This window comes from Pristis pectinata, chromosome 16, assembly GCF_009764475.1.
Source record: "Pristis pectinata isolate sPriPec2 chromosome 16, sPriPec2.1.pri, whole genome shotgun sequence".
Taxonomy (NCBI): Eukaryota; Metazoa; Chordata; class Chondrichthyes; order Rhinopristiformes; family Pristidae; genus Pristis; species Pristis pectinata.
The window spans coordinates 1,997,920-2,020,565 of NC_067420.1; the positions used below are offsets into that span (position 1 = coordinate 1,997,920).

Genomic DNA, 22,646 nt, shown 5'->3' on the forward strand with positions numbered 1-22,646 from the left:
GTAATAGCAATTGGCCCGATGTGTCTGGTGGGCCTTTTATGGTAAGAGTATGCTCAGTCTGGTCAACCCTCACCACACTGTGACCAGGGCATCCTACAGAGGTGAATCGTAGAATCCTAGTCAAAAGAAAAAAAAACCTTTAGTGTCACGTTATCACAATAACTTTTATTTGGTTAACATAATCAGCACTCCTCATTACAGAGAACAAAACTAAAGTTTGGAGAAGCTGGATCAATCCTCAGCGACGACATCGAAGGACAGGGTTAAAGAAAGAACTGGAGGGAACCACAGGCCGAGGTATTTGAACATGCAGAAGAGATCAGTGAAATGCAAATACCAGTCAGATTACAATGTTAACACTGATTAAAACCTGCACGGTGCAGATGTGCTCATCAGTTGGGTTTCTGAGCCACGGATTGTCTCGGAATCACGAAAGCTTCCGTTCACACAATCCGAATGTGTGTAATATTGTAATTATCTGTTACACTTAGACACTAAGCTTACCAATGAAGGGAGATTCTGTTTTAGTTGAGCATTGAAAGCAACAGCTTGTATCGGTGTTTGCGACCTGAGAGCCACATTATTAAATCTACTTAACATTTCACAGACTAAATGCTGGTTTCATCAAAACCGGCTTTTGTGTAGTCATAGGAATAATCCAGAGTTGTGGATATAGTTGAGATATTGTGTTTCCCTCTGAATCATACTCATAATTACATGGTGCTCCTAAGAAGGGGAGGATGGGCTGCATTTTTTTTTATCATTTAGGCCTCAAACGTGGTCCGAGATACCCGCTGTTCGTTTCCCTCCACTCACAATATCAGATCAGGTCCAGGAGCATCCGGCCCGCTGTGGAACACAGGTTCCCGCATCTCAGATCTGGTGGCTCACTGCTTTTGTTGTGTTTGAGCAATTAAATGTTATTCTAAGTGTCAACAGGCTTTTGTACGTTAGGCTTACAGACTAATGGTGAGGCAAATGGAAATACTTAGGCTCCTGAATTAGCTAATTCTAGGCCCAATTGTTACGTTATACACACTACTTGGAAATGTATGTTTTTTAAAAAAAGTTTACAGTTTAACTGACTCGGGTCTTTATACTTTTCTAACCTCTTTCCACGTATGATTCTCATCTACCTGCTCTCTTTGGCTTCCATTGAAAATATTTGTCCAGATTTTTGGGGGGGGGGCGGCAGGCGGTTCACCCTTTTCTCTTGCACTGCGTACACAGCAAGAGCCTGCTCTCATCCCCGGAGACAAAGTCCCTCATTAAAAGTTGGGCACACAATGAAAACCGCAGACGCTGGGAATCGGGAGCAGCACACAAAGTGCTGGAGGAACTCAGCGGGTCAGGCAGCATCTGTGGAGGGAGATGGACAGTCGACGGTTCGGGCCGAGACAGAGGGGAGATAGCCGGTGTAACAAGGTGGGGGGAAGGGGGGGAGCAAGAGCTGGGGGGTGACGGGTGGATCCAGGTGAGGGGGGGGTGATAGGCAGGTGGGGGGGGAGAGTGGGAGTGATGTCGGAAGCTGGGAGGTGATCGGTGGAAGTGACAAAGGGCTGAAGATGGAATCTGATAGGAGGGGACAGTGGACCCTGGGATAAAGGGAAGGAGGTGGGGAGGGGAACCGGAGGGAGGGACGTGTGGGTGATGGGCAGGTGGAGGGGGGGAAAACAGAGTTCTTGCTGGAAATTAGAGAAATCGATGTTGGTGCCGTCAGGTTGGAGACTGCCCAGGCAGAATATGAGGTGTTGTTCCTCTGATCTGTGTCTACTTTCAATGTGGCAGTGGAGGAGGCCGTGGACAGACGTGTCGGTGTGGGAATGGGCAGTGGAATTGATGTGGCCGGCTACTGGGACATCCCGGCTGGTGTGGCAGACAGGGCGAAGGTGCCTGATGAAGTGATCCCCCAATCTGTGTCAGGTCTCAGTGATGTAGAGGAGGCTGCATCTGCAGTCTCTCGAGTCACCAGCTGGAGCAGCCTTGCTAAAACTTGAGCTCAACATAAAATAATCCTTGAAGGAACTTTCTTGTTTAAATCAACCTCTTTTCCATCTTAATCAACTGATCAAACTCAGAAAACTTGAAACATGTGTTCAATAGTTTTGACACCTTCACTTTGATCTGTTCTGCCTTGTTATCAGGCCTTGAACACACACCTTTTGCACTTCTCTGCAGCAACAGTTGTACGGTATCAGATGGATAATGTGGTGACCTACTGCACCACCTAGTGGCGCAGAGAGAAGTTTCAGAGAGTTTTTGCCTGAAATTGAGTGAAGTGTCGGCACACAAAATCATGGTGCTGTCTTGATCCAGTTTTGAGGCACTGGGGATTAGGATGGGGATTCCAGAAATTAGGGCCAGCATAATCAAGGACCCCTCCCACCCCGGCCATTCTCTCTTCTCCCCCCTCCCATCGGGCAGAAGATACAAAAGTTTGAAAGCACGTACCACCAGGCTCAAGGACAGCTTCTATCCTGCTGTTATAAGACTGTTGAATGGTCTCCTAGTACGATAAGATGGACTCTACCTCGTTATGACCTTGTACCTTATTGTCTACCTTCACTGCACTTTCTCTGTGACACTTTACTCTGCATTCTGTTATTGTTTTACCCTGTACTACCTCGATGTGCTGTGTAATGAATTGATCTGTATGAACAGTATGCAAGACAGGTTTTTCACTGTACCTTGGTACATGTGACAATAATAAACCAATTTACTTTACTAGCCATTGGCCTGACATTACTGTGAATGAATCAGAGGATCCATTACAACTGGGAATGCTCGCGAGGTGAGAACGTGAGGAGTGGCAATAGCTGGAGATTACAAGCGGAGGACAGAGGAAGTAGAGGGATTTGAAAACAAAGATGGGGATTTTAATTTGAGATGTTTCTTAACCAGGAGTCGGTGAGAATGGGAACAATGGGCAAATTTGAATTTGAGTTTGGAAATGGACAGCGTAGAGATGTTGGAGAAGGGAAGGGAAGATCAGGAATGGAATAGTCAGAGATAAAGGTATAGATCAGATATTAGCTGTAAATGAGTTGGTGTTGGGTGGTCAGACCACTTTAAGGAGACCACAAGTGATGTTCATGGCCATACAGGTAATCAGAAGATCAACTACAGCCAGGATGCAAACAGTCTGGTTCATCTTTGGATGGTGCAGCTCCCCCTCAGTAGTGCAATGAAGTCACAAACTGGATTGTATTCCAAGGGGGAGCTGAGCTTGCGCTGGAAGTGCCTGCAGGTTTTTGGGGCTCCTGCTGACTAAGGCAAGGGACAGAACTACCACCAGAACACCATTTATTGAAGACAGTTAACTCCTAATCCACAGCAGTGGCCAGTACGACAAAGTATCAAACGTGAACCATGAGGTAAAGTTTATTCACATTCAGGTACATCACATCCCCTTAAAATAAATGATAAACCCATTTATATCAACTCTATGTAAACCCTCAGAGAGAGAAATGTGGTGGACTTGAATGTGAATATACCTTTAAGAATAAGTTTTACCTCATGGGTCATTCTTGAGGTATTTAGGATTAAAAAAATAACAGTATACTGTATATTTAATCATTTTAATTTTAGTTATTATAAATTTGGTCAATCTACTGCTCTTAGTTCCCAAGATCTGTTTATCTGCAAAAGGTGCAGGACTCATGTTGGTGTCCTCTCCAGATGCCCCAATCTGATGGATCAGCTCCCGTCTCCTGTTCAGCAATGGCTGCATCAAAGCACTTCAAGTTCATGAAGGCCAGGCCAGGAATGCAGTGGAATAGGCAGAGATAACAGCAGCAAATGAGATCTTTAACGCAAATCCATGCTCATCCTGCATGACCACCATCTTCTTGGGGTTGTGTGCATCTGCCCATTGATCCACATGGACCTTTTCACGTTGACTGGCTATCTTTTCCCTGTTCCTGACTCCCAGTGCTTCCAGAGTCTCCTATTGCTCTCCCTCCACAACCTTCCACAGACTGGTAGTCGAAGTACTCTTTCGTCATAACACAACTCACCCATCGGAGGTTCATTAAACCTTCTCTGAAGTGCTTCCAAAGTATTATCACTAATAAGGAGACCAGTACTGTATGCAGTACTCCAGCTACAGTCTCGGTTGGTTGACCATACAGTATGACCATGTTATTTGTGCAGTCTTTGTTCACAAGCCCAAGTGTGGTTGGCAGGATTGGACCGGAGGTGCACACCAATGTCCTCTAGAACCGAAGCATAACCCCCACTACGTTTGTATTCAATTCCCATAGCTTTAAAATGAGGACATTCACTTAGCTTTCCTAATTACCTGAATGCAAGCTGCAGGGAGTAGTGGACTCTGCCCAGTACATCACAGGCACATCCCTCCCCACCATTGGAAGTATCTATAGGAGGCGCTGCTTCAAGGCGGCAAAATCTGTCAAAGATCCCCACCATCCGGGCCGAGCCGTCTTCTCACAGCTCCCATCGGGCAGGAGGTACAGAAGGCTGAAGTCCCCACACCACCAGGTTCAGGAACAGCTACTTCCCCTCAACCATTCGGTTCTTGAACCAACCAGCACAACCCTAATCACTACAGTTTAGCAACACTATGACCACTTTGCACTAAAATTGACTTTGTTTTTTTGTTCTAATTGTGTTTTCTTGTAAAAATTGTTTTTTTGTTTTCCAAGAGTAAAAGCTTACCTGTGTATTTTTAAAATGCAACTTCTACCAGACCAGAACACACGAGCTGTAATGACCACAGAAATGGTTTCATGGCCTCTCACTTCAGCATTTGTTGGAATGATAACACCAGGAATAAAACTACTTCATGTCAATGTACAAACACCAGTATACTGGTAGCGGAAATGTACACATGGAATCATTTTCTGAAAAAAAACACTGAAAGGGGAGGTCACCCTCATGCAAAATGAATACAGTGTATTAAAAAGAATCATGTTTGAGAAAACAGACAGTAACCAAATCAGAGAGGTAGCAAGTGAGGTAATACACTACTGAGGCAGTCCACATTTGTGAGGCAAGATCAATACTAGGACATCGGGTGAAAAGTGGCAAGCCGCACCTGGAGGGCAGAAGTGGCAGGGAGTGACCATCTCCAATGACAGAATCTAATCACATTCAATGCATTCCCCACCAGACAACACCCATGTTCACCAGTGACCAGAAAGCTACACAAGTACAGTGGCAACAAGCGCAGGTCAGAGATTGTGTATCCTGTGAGCGACTCACCTCCCGACAGCCCAAGGCCTTTGAGCCATCTACATGGGGCATGCCAGCAGTGTAATGGAACATTCTCCATTTGCTTGGATAATTTCAGCTCCAGCAGTTCGACACCAAGCAGGGTAAAGCAGCCTTTGGGACTGCCACGCCATCAACCACCCCGTTCATTTCCTCTGGCATCAGCGTACGGTTACTGCAGCATGCACCATCTACACAATGCTTTGCTGTCACTCACGCAAGTTCTCGGTAAGCACCTCCCAAACCCACAATCTTTACCACACAAAAAAAATGCAAGGAAAGTAGGTGCACAGGAATACTACCAGCCAAATTTTGTTTGATTTCCACACACCATTCTGATTTGGAGATGTTTCCCAGTTCTTCATCGCTGGACCTAAATTTCAGAACTCCCCATCCATCAGCACTGTGGGAGTGCTTTCACCAGACTGCAGCAGCTCAAGGAAGTTCACCACCACTTTGCCAGCGAGACTAGGTCTGAAAGTGAATCGGTGAGTTAACTGTGATAGCTCAGGCCTGTTGCAAAGCAATAAATCCTTTGTATATTACCATAGAAACAGTTTAGGTTTGCAGAATTAGTGCAAGCATCCCTGGGAAACCATGGTTAATGAAATTGCTTTCATCATGCTTGGGGCCAACAATGCCATGTGTTGGGATGTTGACTCCCAAGCACAATGAAAATAATGAAGTGAACGGTATAATAAACTGGGCTGAATGTGATATTATGAAATAATAATTAGCTCTTCCTGAGATGCAAATATAATCCTGAATATAGTCAGCATACTGGTTTTGCTATTCCTTTCTATTCACTTTGGTTTCACCAAAATGGCACAAACTATGGGTCATGTTTCAACAGATAAATTTTTCAGCAGTGTATCTTGTATACAGGGGGGAGAAAAAAAAAGGAATGGCTCTGCTTCAATTACTGCCCCGTTGAAATCAACCAAGTCAGCACCGAGCTGTTTGAAGCTGCCTGTTTATGGCCAATGCACCTTGCAGACTTCCAGAGATCACCCGTGAGGGGCAGTTTCCCCACCACCCCAAGACAAACATTGGATCATGTGACCACATCTGTACAATTACAAGTTCCTGCAAATAAAACAAGAGACAAAATAGCAAAGAACACTTTTGTCCTTTCCATCTTGAAAACGATATCCACATCAGAATAGACTGCTACAATGGCAAGTTCTTTTTAAATTCAGCATCTGTTATATATTAAAATGGAAAACAAGAAGCAATGACAAATAATACAATGATCAAGCAACTGGATTCCTCAACTAGATCTTTGCCTTGTCATTCACCTGCAGGCATTCAATAATCTGTACATAATATTTTTGTATATATTCTTTATACACATACATTAAATACAAGTCATGTATAGATCTGTGTGATTTCTCAAAAAGGTGGAAGCTTGTAATTTTTTTTTTCTTTTAAAAACACACAGGTTCATCGGTCCATCTTAAACATTGTGCTAAACCTTTTAATAAACTTCAAAAAAAAAGATCTGCAGTTCAGGCTTTTTGCAAAGATTTAGTACCAAGTTTACACATTGGTCTAATCATTGACCAATCTGCAAAGGCCCTGTTGATAAGGAAAGGTTGAGGTGGATAGCTGGAAGCAAGGTGTACAAATCAGCTTTTCATTTGTTCACTACATGCAAGAGGTGGTGAGGAGAATTTGAGGAGCAAACCAAGTTATTGATATGAGGCAGTGAAGGGGCAAGTTATTTTTTTGTCTCATCTCCTGGCCTCACTGTCTTCCATCTCTTGCTGGAAAAAAAGTGCTCAAGTCTTCATTTCCTCCTCCTGCATTGCATCAGTCTTCTGAATACGTAATGACCTCAGCGTGAGCCATCTCATACTGTAGCTGCTGGATTTGTTCCTCCGTAGCTTCCGTGGTGTAGATCCCTTGGACCTGAGCCATGGCAGCATCTGCTACAGCTGAGGAGGAAAAGGAACATTTGACAAAAAGTCTTCGGGGAAAAGACAACTTTAAACACTAATTCCAAGTCACCTTATCCTTTTTTAGATGCTGCTATGCAAAGCTGTTAAGATCTAATCTTCAGGACAATTAAAATACAGTTTTGACAGGAGACCTTTGGAAATGCTGTAATAAGTGGATGTACCCAAATCAGCTTGATTTCAAAGAGGCTTACTGTTAGTAATTCTGATGAGGTTTTTTGATGCTTTTAACAAGTTTTTGTAGCTGTAGGTTAGTTACTTGCATATCCTGAACTTGGAGCCATTTAAATATTAATTGTATGTATTATATCTGAGAAAAAAAAGCATCAATGCCTTAAAAATAACCCAGGAAGAAATGCTGAACGAGTATTTTTTTCACTTTGTATTTAAGAGGATCAGAAAGAAAGTCACATCAGGGAGGGGTGAAAAATGAGCTAAAGATGTGAGAATGTTTACCTTCCATCAGTTAATGTGAAGTGTAGCCATTGCTATAGTACAAGACGAGCAGCAATTTCTGAATGGCAAGGTTTCACATGTATCAATGAGATTAATAACCAAGTTATCTGATTTTGGTGATAATGTTATAGGGATAAATATTGGTTAAAAGACTAGAATTCTGTTTTTTAAAAAAATATATACAACACGGAATCTTATTTCTGCTTGGTAGAGCAAATGGAGTCTTGATTTAACATCTTCTTATTTAATAAATGGTGCCTTGGGCAGTGTAATTTTCATTCAGTGCTATCAGCCCAGACTGAATGCTTAAATCCTAGCATGGTTGTACCGAGCCCAGCATTAAAAATGAACAGAACCAGAATACATACTTTATTGCAGGTTTCAATTATTTGCTGGAATGGAATTCTAATGTCAGAAAATCTAGTGAAGATTGATAAAATAGGCCCTCATTAAGGGTTTTTAAGTACCAGGGTGCAGAGAATAAATGTCAAAGAGTTAGTAGTAAATACGAGAGACACAAGAGGTTCTGCAGATACTTGAATCTGGAGCAACACACAAAATGCTGGAGGAACTCAGGAGGTCAGGCAGCATCTGTGGAGGGAAATGAACAGTCGACATTTCAGGTCGAGACCCTTCATCAGGACCAAGAGGGAAGAGGAACAATTGCCAGTGTAGGAGTGTGTATGGAGGGCGGCAGTGGTGGGGGGGGGGGGGCGGGGGGAACAGAAGCTGGAAAGTGATGGGTGGAACCACATGGGGAGGGGAATGATGGAACCAGGTAGGATGGTGGGGGGGGAGACTGGAGGTGAACAAGAAGGGAGAAGAAAACTTGATTGAGTTTTTGAGGAGGCGACAAAGGTGCCTGATGAGGGGAAGGCAGTGGATGTTATCTACAGGACTTTAGTAAGGCGTTTGTTAAGGTCCCTTATGGTTGGTCGATTCAGAAGATAAAGATTCATGGGATCCAGGGTGAATTGCAGGTTTGGATTCAGAACTTGTTTGCCCGTAGACAACAGTAGGGGTGGAAGGTTGTTATTCTGGCTGGAGGTCTGTGACCAGTGGTGTTCCACAAGGATCAGTGTTGATACACAGGAGGACATTTAGAATAAATTGGCATCAAGATCAGTACAGCATCATAGGCCGAATGGCCTGTCCAACGCTGTATTAAGTAAGAATCTATGTAAAACTAGGTGGACAGGCGAGCGTCGGAGGAGAGCACTTGGGAGGGTGGGTTACCTGAACTCAGACCTTCTCCACAAACAATGGGCTCAGGACTGAAGCCAGCAGAAAAAGCGTTAAACATTATGTCGGGTGCAGAATTCATTGCACGGGGGATGAAGGGGTGCGGGCAGCGCGGGAGGGAAGAGAATGCACATGCTCGTTTGTGGGATGAAACGTGGATCTTGGGCACAAATGCTAGAAATACTCAGCAGATCGATGGCCTGCAAACAGAACGGGCCACAACTTTCCCTTCACACCGGGAGGTGAGAAGAAGTTGCTTACCTGTCACTGCTGAGTGTGCAGCAGCCTCCAGCTCTGCTTGTGTCACTACCTGTCGGTCGGTGATCGGCACATACTGGATCTGTCCATCATGGCTCACTGCAATCTTTAACAAAAAGACACCATGTGAAGGTACTGGACTGACCAAGCAAACATAGAAACCATCTGCCTCAACATGAAGGGACTGGGATAAAAGATACAGAAGTGAGGTATGCTCCTCCTGCAGGATGCCGATCAGGGATATTTCTAATGTCCCCGCTAACTACACCAGCAGGGAGTGTGTCCAGCTGCAGCTCCTGGCAGACTAGAGCAGATGGACTCCTTATGGAGTATCTGGGATGCAGATGATCGGGTAGGCGGCATGTTCAGTGAGTTGGTCACTCCACAGACACAGAAAGACGAGATCAATGACTACCAGGAAGGGCAGTCAGTGCAGGAGTCCTGTGGTTACCTCTCTCTCACCATGGAACACCAGTGTGTCAGAGCAATACAGCATGGATACAGGCCATTCAGCCCAACCAGTCCATGCCAACCATGGTGCCCACCCAGCTAGTCCCAATTTCCTGCATTCGGCCCATATCCCTCCAAGCCCCGCCCCTCCATATACCTATCCAAATGCTTCTTAAATGACACTGTTATACTTGCCTCACCCACTTCCTCTGGCAGCTCGTTCCATATACTCACCATCCTCTGCGTGAAAAAGTTGCCCCTCAGGTCCCTTTTAAATCTTCCCCCTCTCACCCTCAAAGCAGTGCAAATGCTGCCTGAGAAAAGCCCAGAATTGTACTGATTGCAAAGCTGGAAATAGAGCCTTGCCTCCTGTCAGAAGGACCAAGCAATTCTCTGCTATTTCGACACATTTTATCACCTTGTGCTGAAAATGGACTTTTTTGTTCATATTGTGTTCTCTCTTGTAAAAATTGTGTACAATTTATGTTTAATTTGGTAAATTAATAAATTGCTTTATTAATGTCACTTGTACTGAGGTACAGTGAAAAAATCTCATCTTCCATACAGATCGAGGTAGTACAAGGGAAAACAATAACAGAATGCAGAATAAAGTGTTAGTTACAGAGAAAGTGCAGTGCAGGCAGACAATAAACTGGAAGGTCATAGTGAGGTAGATTGAGGTCAAAAGTCCATCTTATCGTACTAGGGGACCGTTCAATAGTTTTATAACAGCGGGATAGAAGCTGTCCTTGAGCCTGGTGGTACGTGCTTTCAGGCTTTTGTATCTTCTGCCTGATGGGAGGGGGAGAAGAGAGAATGTCCAGGGTGGGTGGGTGGGTGGGTGGGATCTTTGATTATGTTGGCTGCTTTACCGAGGTAGCAAGAGTGTAGACAGAGTCCATGGAGGGGAGGCTGGTTTCTGTGATGTGCTGAGCTGTGTCCACAACTCTCTGCAGTTTCTTGTGGTCACAGGCAGAGCAGTTGCCGTACCAAGCTGTGATGCATCCAGATAGGATACTTTCTATGGTGCATTGATGAAAATTGGTGAGGGTCAAAGGGGACATGCTGAATTTCTTTAGTCTCCCAAGGAAGTAGAAGTGCTGATGAGCTTTCTTGGCTGTGGCATCTACATGATTGGGCCAGGACAGGCTATTAGTATTGTTCACTCCTAGGAACGTGAAACTTTCAACCTCAGCACTGTTGATGGAAACAGGAGCATATCCACCCCCCCCCCCCCCCCCCCCACCCCCCTTCCTGAAGTCAATGACCAGCTCTTGTGTTTTGCTGACATTGAGGAAAAAGTTGTTCTCATGACACCATGTTACTATGTTCTCATTCTCCTGGTGAACGCTGCTTATCTGACGCTGTGTGCCTGTGATGCTGCTGCAAGTAAGTTTTTCATTGCACCTGTGCATATGACAATAAACTTGACTTTGATCATATTAAATTGATGTAAATAATTTAAAAAATAATTAATGACATTATCACTTAAAGTAAAGTATCGCTGTTCTGTGGGAAAAGCGAATGGGGTCTCTGGTCAGGTGCCAGCTCTGTGTAGGATCAGAGGGACACACATCCAGCAAGGATGAACTTCACTGCTATCTCCACAGGGAGTCCAGCAGTGCCAGAAATATTCCAGGATCTGCTTCGGTGAGAAAGGTAGAATGTTAGTGGTTTCCCTTCTGACTCGCTAGCTACGGTCAACATGATCTGGTCCTTCGGCTACATAGGCAGCAACACCAGGATAGACTTTCACCTTCTCAGTGTGGTGTTGACTAACTGCAGTTAGTGGAGAATTTTTCCTGGAGGTTAGCACTTTCAGTGCATGTTAACCACATCTTACGCTGGACAAGTACTTGGTAACTGCAAGAACTATTACTCATTGAATCACCAATACATGGTTCTGCAACATGATCCTTGACAACAGGCAATGCACTTTCCTGCTGTCAGGAGTAACAAATTATGAACAGTTTAGGCAACCTTTAAATTTAAAATCATTGTAAACACCTTTATACAATAGTTCAATTTCTAAATGTCAGTTGCTTCTCACAACAGAACAGTACCTGCTGTCCCTCTAAGACCTGGTGTATCTGTGGATCCGATTCATATTGTATGTGGTGGATTTGACCATCTTGAACCTGCAGAGAAAGTCAATAAATTAATGAGGTGCTATTTTACCTATAGACTAAAACATTAATATTTACAATGCTCATAGATTAGTAAAATTCTACAAGTCACAGGTTTGAAGAAATGACAAGATAATAGATGGCCAAATGCTAGATCAAAGCAGTAGGCTTTACACAGCACCTTGAAAGGCAAAAGAGACAAAAGTTATAACAATCCAAGATCTTGACTACTGCAGCATGGCTATCAAAAATGTGTAACTTGCCCATAATTAGGGGAGCTCAATAATCTTGTGCTGTGGAGCTAGAGGTGTTGATGAAGTCAAGATGTGATTGTAGCCAAATGTAGAAATACATGATACATTTACATAAGCAAAAGCACTGGTATACAATGATAATACTGCCTGTAGCATCCCCATAGCAAGGACTTGCATTTCCAAAGTATTCTTTCAATGCAACAGGGTTGTCTATGTACTTTACAAGGAGGTATACAAAATCAAATGGAGCTAACAGAAGAAACATGGGGCAAATACACTACTGCAACAGGAGGAGGAGCTGACGAAGGCAGGACTGCAGATGTTGTCGACATAGACTTTAGTTAAAGATTTGACATGGTCTCACATGGTAGGCTGAGACCTTGAGTTAAGGCACATGGGATCCAAGGCGAGCTGCCTGCTGGGATCCAGAATCGGTTTGGTGATAGGAGGTAGAGAATAGAAGGATGCTTTTTTGATTGGCGTTCGCGATATATACTAATGACTTGGATGTGAATGGAGGAGGTATGATTCGCAAGTTTGTGGATGACACGGAAGTTGGCGGTGCTATGGATAGCAAGGAAGGTTGTCTAAGGCTACAGCGGGATATAATTAGGTGGAAAGTTGAGCAGAGTGTCAACAGATGGAATTTAATCCTGGCAAGTGCGAGAAGATGCATTTTGGGAAGTCAAATAGGAGGCAAGACATACACAGTAGTAACTGCTGGGAAGTGAAAGAGTACACATTTACATTCCATTCCTATGGGGAAGGAAAGATATCAGCACAACCACAAAACTGGGAATAATAAATACAACTTTAGTAAAATAAAACTATAACAAATTAATAAAGTTGCGAATGGCATTTATTTAAGTGCTTCACAGCCAATGGATTACTGCTGAAGCGTGGTAAGTATGCCCATGTCCCATTCTTGCATACATTTTGGTGCTCTTCCTGTATGCTAGTTTCTGACAGTTCTGCATTGCAAGTCAGAATAGGTTTCTTTTCCAATCTTTTTATTGAATTTCAAGTTAATTCAAATTAATGTATGTAACATTAATGATTCTACATATGGTACAAAGATCGGGGTAACATTAATAACAGTTAATATTTATACTCAAGTAAAATATGTAATCTGGACCTCCCGCTCTCTAACTATACATGATGGGAAACAATAATTGAAAAGAAATTTAATTATATAAAGAGAAAACCCCCAGATCAAAAAAAAAGTATAATATTAAACAAAAACAAACCAAAAACTTCAAAGAAAAAAAACTGGACTGATATTTCTTTGATTAAAAAAAACATTCTTATGTCGTCAGTCAGAATAGGTTGGCACCCACCTGAATATGGTGACCATCAGGGACAACCACGTACTCCTGTGGAACAAGATGCTGTACACCTTCCTGTGAAATTATGTATTGCACCTTCAGAAAGGAAAAGAACATTAAGAGGTTTAGGAGCAAAGCATATATCAATGAAAACTATATCCCTTTATCTCAGAGAAATATACATTACCCTGAACTTTAATGAATGCAAATTTCAACTCTGAACCCTACTTTTAAATAGAGTTTGTAACGATGAAAATTTGCAGCACAGAATAGCTGAAGGTTACATTTATTTATGACCTTCCCAACAATAAATTTAGGATTTTAATTCCAGAGCTGTTGTAAATGAGTATTTTGAGCATCCAACAGAACTAAAGTAATGCACCAATATCTTCCCTTCTACAGCTGGTTCATGCAGGATTGAGTAGGGGTCATGTTTACAAAACAAGCAGCAATAGTGAGTTTCTATTCCAAATATTTTCTATTCCAAATATAACCCCACTATTTTTAATCACAAAAACACGTTGCAATCTTCCCTCAATTTCCCTTTCTACACCTGTACAGGTCACCCCAGGTTCAACTAATCACCCTCCCAGATCAAATGACTGAATCTCTAATCAGGTTCTCAATAATATCCTTTGCCAGATGAGCAATGCAGGTCATCACTAACCATCTATGAACACACAACTTTTCAGAGAGTGGATCGGCCAGGTTTCCACGGCACACAAGCTACTTCTAAAATCCTGCCCGACACATCACGTGAATGTTCATGGAAAAACTCTGCAGGGATCGATTGAACTTATCACCCCAACATACAGATTAAAGGCCACTCACTCCTCAAGCCTGCTCCACCATTCAATCACATGGCTGATCTGATTGTTACAATTCTGTATTCCTACTACCTGTCAGTATCTTTCACCCCCTTCCCATCAACGTCTACCTCTGCCTTAAAAACATTCAAAAACTCTGCTTCCCTTTGAGAAGACAAACCATAGACACTCCACCCTCAGAATTTTATTTTAAAAAAGCTTATCTGCCTTAAATGAGCCATCCCTTAATTTTAAGGAATGACCCTTTCCTCTAGATTTTCCAACAGTAGAAACATGCTCTCCACAACAACCTGATGAAGAGTTGGGTTTATAGGTTTCATTCAAGTTCTTTTTGTTTTTTTTTTACTTACAGTGTGGTAACAGGCCCTTCCGGCCCAATGAGTCCGCGCCGCCCAATTTTTTTTTTTAAAAACCCAAATTAACCTACCCGTACGTCTTTGGAATGTGGGAGGAAACCGGAGCACCCGGAGGAAACCCACGCAGACACGGGGAGAACGTACAAACTCCTTACAGACAGCGACGGGAATCAAACCCCGATCGCTGGCGCTGTAATAGCATCGCACTAACCGCTAAGCTACCGTGCCGCCCACTCCTTCCAAACTCCAGCCTAGCCTGCCCACCTTTCCCTATGAGGTAACTCAGTCATTCAAGGTAGAAGCCCATTAAACCACTTCTGACCTGCTACTGATGATTTACATTCTTTCTTAGTGAAGAGACCAGTACTGTACACAGTACTCCAGATGCAGTCTCACCAAATCTCCTGTGTAACTGAAACCTTCAATTCCTCCAGCAATAAACAAAAACATTCCGTTAGCTTTCCTAATTACTTGCTCTGGCTGCATTCTTGTCTCACGCAATCCATGCAGCAGGGCACCCATATCACCCTGCCTCTGAGTTCTGCAATCTCTCACCATTTGGTCATAAGCTTCTTGTTTAATTTTCCTGCTAAAATAGATAATTTGGTATTTTCCAACATTGTACATTTGCTAGATCCTTGCCCATTCACTTAACCCATCACCTGTATCCCTCCATAATCCTCATGTCCTTTATAAAACATACATTCCCATCTGTCGTCGTGTCATCAGCAAGACCCAATAATAATGAACAGCAAGTATCATAGAACCATAGAACTATACAGCACAATACAGGCCCTTCGGCCCACCATGTTGTGCCGACCTTTAAACCTTGCCTAAGACCATCTAACCCCTTCCTCCCACATATCCCTCTATTTTAAATTCCTCCATATGCTTATCTAGTAATCTCTCGAATTTGACCAATGTACCTGCCTCCACCACTGACCCAGGCAGCGCATTCCATGCACCAACCACTCTCTGGGTAAAAAACCTCCCTCTGATATCTCCCTTGAACTTCCCACCTATTACTTTAAAGCCATGCCCTCTTGTATTGAGCATTGGTGCCCTGAGAAAGAGGCGCTGGCTGTCCACTCTATCTATTCCTCTTAATATTTTGTACACCTCTATCATGTCTCCTCTCATCCTCCTTCTCTCCAATGAGTAAAGCCCCGGCTCCCTTAGTCTCCCCTCATAATCCATACTCTCTAAACCAGGCAGCGTCCTGGTAAATCTCCTCTGCATCCTTTCCAACACCTCCACATCCTTCCTATAATGAGGCGACCAGAACTGGACACAGTACTCCAAGTGTGGTCTAACCAGAGTTTTGTAAAGCTGCATCATTACCTCGCGGCTCTTAAACTCGATCCCACGACTTATGAAAGCTAACACCCCATAAGCTTTCTTAACTACCCTATCCACCTGTGTGGCAACTTTCAGGGATCTGTGGATAGGAACCCCCAGATCCCTCTGCTCCTCCACACTGCCCAGAATCCTGCTATTAACTTTGTACTCCGCCTTGGAATTTGTCCTTCCAAAGTGTACCACCTCACACTTCTCCGGATTGAAGTAGTATAATTATTTCCAGGACATTAAATGAGACAAATTCCCAGTTTGCTGACCCACACCCTACCATTCATGGAGCATCAGATACACTACCAAAATAAATTCCATTGACATACAAACATATTAAATCCGGATTACAGTCATTTAAGTTTTATTTGTAAAATTAAGATTCTTATTACTGGTCAACATTATTACAATGTTTCAATACCAATATTTAGAGACCCTTTAAGTAGGATTTAATCCAAGCGCAACCAGATGAAAAATTGACAATTACCTGGTTATCTCCCGTTACCAAATGTTGAACAGTCTGTCCGTCAGACGTTATGTGTTGGATGTACGTTGTCTCATCCTAAGTTTGTGGTTGAGAGCAGGGGATGATAGAGGAGGAAAGAAGATAACGATAACAAACGTTGTAGAAAAACCTTGGAGCGGTTCGATGGCGAGTTTACCTCAGCCTGTTCACACAAGCCTCAGAATAATAAACAGCGCAGTACCTACCTGGTCAGAAATGGACTGTTCTTGGGCAACAATGATGTGGTCCTGGGCCAAGGCCTGGAATCGATCAGAGGAAATGACAGCATCGTCTGTCTGCAGAGCTGCACAGTGGACACGAACAATTTTCCTCAGTTAGCAGAGGACACTGAGTCAGCTCAGCCCCTTTAAACAATATCCAAGCTTCTAAAAATCAAAACTGAAAACCCAGAACAATATCTGGAAGAGAGCAGAGCAGGATGGCTCACAGTGAGAAGCAACAACAACATTACATTCAGACATGTGTACGAGGTAGCTGATCTCAGCCAGGTCTGTCAGGATGTGCAGAATTTGACTCTGCTCCCAAGATTAGGAATACATGCCGCAATGTCATCAAAAATCCAACATAGGTCACTTGTATAAGGTACCAGAGGGTTTTTTTTTGCTGTTGCATGAACCACACAATAGAATCAAGAGACTGAGAGGAAGGGAGTTTGAGTTTGATGAATAACCATGATCTTACTGCGTGGCTGAGCAGCCTCTAGGAGCCACCTTCTCCTCTTATGTCCTTATAATAGGAAAAGGTGGAGCGTGATGAGAAAGAACTAAAAGAGAAGCGATTGCTTCAGGTGGATATACACCGTACCAGTGGGTACCTACTCGAATCAGTAAACCACATACAGATACCGACAAATTGCCAGAGGTTTTTTTTCCAGCATTTTGAACTTTTGTCTCTTCCATCTGCCTGTTGCAGATAGTGGTTTGTCACCAGTTAGTTTATCCTCTAGAGAGAATATTAACAGTGAACACAGAAAAAGATTTGGTCTGCACACATATCCCACAGCACTTTTGATGGCATTTTTCCTTCATCTATCAAGTAGCAGGAAAGCCCAAACTGCAGCAGCAGGCACACGGGTGGGCAACCATGCTCAGGGGAAGTAGTCTGGTGGGGTAGAGGTGTGATGTTCTGATGATCTTGGCCTTGGCCACCATGTGCCCAATGACCAGATGATCTAAGATAATGGAGGATGACAGTACATTCATATCCCACCGTCCTCAGAACTTAGCTCCCCTTCATCCCTTGACCTCTTCTCATGTACAAGATCCTAGTGGTTTATAAGTGCCCCCCTTCTGCTTTTCACACTCAACACGGCCACATCCTTGAACTTTTTCCTCATTTCCTTCCGCACAAGCAACACCACGGCATCAGAACCACTCCATTCAGATGAACGAGACAATGATAAGAATGTCACTGCATCTGCCATTAACATCCACCAATGCCGATTCTCGCTCGCCAACCGTAGAGGGCAGCTCAGAGTCAGGTCACGAGTCACGAGCACTGTGCTCAGTAGGTCAATTGACCCTCTTTGCTGCGACTTATTGTCCAAGCAAAACATCTTTGAGTAATTCTGTTCGCCAAGTTCTCAAGGAGGCCGCCCAGCTGCTTTGTTACTCACCGATTGTTTCGTCATCACTGTTCAGGATGACATGCTGCTGCCGAGGCTTCTTCTGATGAGAGTCCGAGCTGTGCAGTCGCTCGATGTGAAACTTCAGGTGGCCATTTCGATTAAACCTTCATTTTTTAAAAATTAAATATAGGGAAATAAGATGGCAACCACTTAATTGAAGACAAATTTTGGGGGTAATTATACAGTGGTATTCAGTAGTATTATATTGGTGTTTTAGAACATTGTATCCATATCCATGTCACTGGATGCTAATCTCTTATCGACTGATTCCCTGACATGAGCATCCTATCAATGCATTAGGGTGCACAGTGCAAAGCAAGAAATGCCTGGACACCCCCAACACCACGTGTGCTGATTGCTCAGGATAAATAGAGTAGAAATCTTAACTGACAGAGAAACAATGCTAGAAGGGGCAAAAGGTAAAGCCTTTGAGGTGGGATGTTAAGGCAAATGAACCAAGATATGAAAGCTAGGGGGGAAAAAATGATTAACGTTGCAAACAAAAGATAAATATCATTTATTAAGTATACCTTACTAGATTACATTAAGTCTGCATTTATCAAGTTCATAAAGAGAAGGAGGGCAGAGATTGGGAATCAAGGACAATTTTTCCCAAGTCATCCACAGGGCAACATCTTAGTCCACAGGAACCTTCTGAGGACCTACCTCACACATGATTGGCCATAATGTTTGAAATAGTGTTGTCCAAAAATAGGAAGTGCAATGGGGAAAGAGGGGAAATGGGGAATACGGTAAAGACGGCAGATTGAAATAGATGGGATACAATACCTATAATTGTGAAATGGTAGATTTTTATATTAAAAGATTATAGTTTAAATGAGAGCAAGTTGGTTAATGGAAGAAAAGGGAATCAGCTAGAAGTTCACATTCACAAGGCATGAGGTGCATCAATCCATGGTTAATCCCTTAAAAAAAAAAGGCAGAAATCCTAGATTTTAAGAACTTTTTGTCAATAATTTTGCAATAAATATTCTGTTGATTTATACCAATAAGCCAAGTGTTCACTATAATGAAAGTCAACTGCATGCCTAACCTCCTATGGAATCTAGACAAAGGCTTACAGACTCTGCAGAAACTTTAAAGAATGAATTCTTGGTTTGAAAGGTGCGAAATTCAAAAATTAAAGGTTTACCTTTGTCCACAAATATCACAGGCGAAAGGCTTCTCATTTGTGTGTGTGAGTAGATGCCGCCGAAGATCCTTCTTGTTCTTGGATGCAAAACTACACTGGTTACATTTGTGAGGTCTTAAGTTGGAATGCTGCAACATATGATCCTGCAGGCAAGACAGGTTCTTATCTTACTGGGGGATACATTCTGAAGATAATCAGTTTACACTGTTGCATGAATAGATCACGGGCAAGTCATCTATACAGTACCACTCACAAACCTTGGGCATGTGTTTAAATGAAGGAGGAAACAAAAAGGTAGAAGCCAGAAAAGGTGCACGTCCTACATGTTGACTTTCCTCATCACTGTACGTTGGTGCACCAGTGGGCAGTGCTACCTCTGATCAGGTCTACAGCTACAGGCACGTTAAAACCATGATTCATTGTCACACAAGTTAGCAAATCATGGTCAGAATAAAGGGATGTCCCTTTAGAACAGATGAGGAGGAATTTCTTCAGCTAGAGGGCAGTGAATCTGTGGAATTCATTGCCATTGATGGCTGTGGAGGCCAGTCATTGGGTGCATTTAAAGCAGAGGTTGATAGGTTCTTGATTAGTAAGGATGTCAAAGGTTACAGGAAGAATGGGGTTGAGAGGGAAAAAATAAATCAGCCATGATCGAATGGCAGAGCAGATTCGATGGGCCGAGTTGCCATGTCTTAACTCCAATGTCTTATGGTCTTATAAAGGGGCCAAGCAAGGTGCTGAAATCATTTACTAACAGTCCCAGAAACAAGCCACTTCAATAATGTGGATTGGATTTGAAAAGCCGGTTGTGCTCTTTAGAGCAGAGGAGATTGAGATGCAGTTTGTTAACGGTACTCAAAATCATGAATGTCAAAGTGAGAGGCATTTCCATTGGTGGAATGGTTCAGAAACAGAGTGTGGAGCATTAAGGCAGTTAGCTAAAGAACCACAAGGAAATCACCTTCATACAAGTTGTCATAATATAGAATTCATGGTCTGAATGGACGGCAAACAGAGGTGCAACTGAGGTTTTCATGAAGCGATTAGAAAAAGTACTTGACAGGCAAAAATAAATGGGGAAAGGGTTAGGGTACGAGGTCAACAGGATTGGTCTTAGAAAAAGCCAGCTGGCATCTTATGCTGCTTTGATTCAATGATTCTGTTTAATTCTGAATTAACAGAAGTTTGAGAAATTTATAAATGAGGCCAAAGCATAAAATAAAAAAAAGTGGTGAAATGCTGACCAAGTGCCATCTTACAGCCAACTGATGAAAGCCCAAGTGCTGATACTAAAAATAATCTGGACGGGGCAGGAATACTTACTCGTACTTCTGGCCATGTGTTGGCTGCAAAGTTGCAATCAAGACATTTGAAGCCGTGTTCACCTGCGTGTGCCCTCTTGTGACTCTCCATCTCTGCTCGGCCATGAAATGACGCAGTACATATCTTGCAGGAGAACTTCTTCATTGACGACTGCAGGCTTGAATCAACTGGCGGAGATGTGATGTCCCCTGCAAACTGGGAAATTAAGGAAAACGAGAACTTTTAAACTTGGTGTCCTCTCAGGCAGGTCCGAGATCACCAGCCTTACTGCAGTGAATGGAACTAGATGAGACGAGACAAGCACTGTGGTAGAAAGTCACTGCAGTAACACAACCAAGTGTAGCAGGTCTCCTTGCCAAATAAATTGTTTCAACAATAAGACTGTCAAGGAATACTTCGCTAAATTTAAAACAAAATTACAAATATTCCTCTCAAACACAACTCACACCATAAAAGGTAGTTTTAGTTAAAAATTATGTTCTTGGGACAGGGACATTACTGAGAAAGCAGTGGTCGGCATTCTTCCTGGAACAGCTACAGTATGTGTTGTGTTGAGATTTTACGTCAGTGGGGCCTGCTCAGATATTCTCAAGAATGTCGATGGCCTGGTCAAGAAAGGACAGCAGATTTCCTTCCCAGGCATCAATGAACAAATTAGGTAGTTATGACAAATTGACAGCTTTAAGGCCCCTTTTAGATGATATTTCAGGTTTGTAGAGCTCATATCCTCGTGTTCATTAGTCCAGTAACATGACCAGTGCACCATCAATTCCTGGAGCAGTGAACACAGGAGAACAGAGAACTTTTTAACCACACTCAACTGACTGTAGACTTCAGGAAGCAGAAGTCGGGGGAACACACACCAGTCCTCATTGAGGGATCAGCGGTGGAAAGGGTGAGCAGCTTCAAGTTCCTGGGAGTCAGCATCTCAGAGGGTCTATCCTGGTGCCAACACACTGATGCAATCACAAAGGCGGCACGCCAGTGGCTCTACTTCGTTAGGAGTTTGAGGAGATTTGGTACATCACCAAAGACTTTTGCAAATTTCTATAGATGTACGGTGGAGAGCATTCTGACTGGTTGCATCACAGCCTGGTATGGAGGCTCCAATGCAGAGGATCACAAGAGGCTGCAGAGGGTTGTAGATTTAGCCAGCTCCATCACGGGCACAACCCTCCCCACCATCAAGGACATCTTCAAGAGGCGGTGGCATCCATCACTAAGGACCCTCACCATCCAGGACATGCCCTCTTCTCGTTACTACCATCAGGGAGGAGGTACAGGAGCCTGAAGACCGACACTGAATGATTCAGGAACAGCTTCTTCCCCTCCACCATCAGATTTCTGAATGGTCTGTGAACACTACTTCATTATTCCTTTCTTTTGCACTATTTATTTTGTAATAGTAATTTTACGTCTTTGCACTGTACTGCAATCACAAAACAACAAATTTTACGACACAAGTCAGTGATAATAAACCTGATTCTGATGTACCTCAATCTGCTGGAACTGGTTCCCCTGCAAGTTTGTCATGATAAAGCGACCCTGGTGTTGCTTTAACTCATCACCACTGACTAACACGGTGTGAGCCACGTCCCCACTGCCACTGGAGCCACTGATGAGAAAATAAATTAGAATAGCTAAGTAGGATTCACAAAGGAAATATACCACAGAAGCATTTCATCACCATTAAATTCACAATAATCATTGAGATTTTGCAGTTTCAACCCCCAGTTTCTAGCACAGGATGAATCACGAAAAGAACTGCTTTACTTTACAGAAAGAAAATTCATCATAGCATCTCCAGTAGGCATTCCACTTATACAGTATAAAATGGGAATCAAGTTACTCACTGTCACCTGAAAAGGATCTTGAACCCACCAGCAAAACCATAATCACTACAGTTTAGCAACACTATGACCAATTTGATCACTTTGCACTAAAATGGATGTTTTTTTTGTTCTAATTGTGTTCTTTCTTGTAAAAAAATTGTGTGTAATATGTTGAATTTGTTTTTCTTGTGAATGCTGCTTATCTGATGCTGTGTGCCTGTGATGCTGCTGCAAGTAAGTTTTTCATTGCACCTGTGCACACATGGACTTGTGCAGATGGCAATAAACCCAACTCTGACTTTGGGATAGCAGGGACAGTGCAAGATGTTATTTTTCAATGAACCCAATTAA

General features: G+C 43.0%; 1 protein-coding gene across 5 annotated transcripts in view; it reads right to left on the reverse strand.

Moving 5' to 3' along the window:
* Nucleotides 1-6,693: 6,693 nt before the first annotated feature.
* Nucleotides 6,694-22,646, reverse strand: part of znf335 (zinc finger protein 335) — a 58,405-nt gene continuing 42,452 nt past the window's right edge. For all 5 annotated transcript variants that reach the window (XM_052031185.1, XM_052031188.1, XM_052031187.1 and 2 more), the window contains exons 19-28: nucleotides 21,958-22,078; nucleotides 20,464-20,658; nucleotides 19,138-19,280; nucleotides 17,973-18,088; nucleotides 16,543-16,640; nucleotides 16,319-16,393; nucleotides 13,314-13,397; nucleotides 11,660-11,734; nucleotides 9,150-9,252; nucleotides 6,694-7,169 (exon numbers count right to left, since the gene is read on the reverse strand). In XM_052031185.1, the coding sequence (XP_051887145.1) occupies nucleotides 7,045-7,169; nucleotides 9,150-9,252; nucleotides 11,660-11,734; nucleotides 13,314-13,397; nucleotides 16,319-16,393; nucleotides 16,543-16,640; nucleotides 17,973-18,088; nucleotides 19,138-19,280; nucleotides 20,464-20,658; nucleotides 21,958-22,078 (1,135 nt within the window). In that variant the 3' untranslated portion in view covers nucleotides 6,694-7,044. The remainder of the gene's footprint in view (nucleotides 7,170-9,149; nucleotides 9,253-11,659; nucleotides 11,735-13,313; nucleotides 13,398-16,318; nucleotides 16,394-16,542; nucleotides 16,641-17,972; nucleotides 18,089-19,137; nucleotides 19,281-20,463; nucleotides 20,659-21,957; nucleotides 22,079-22,646) is intronic.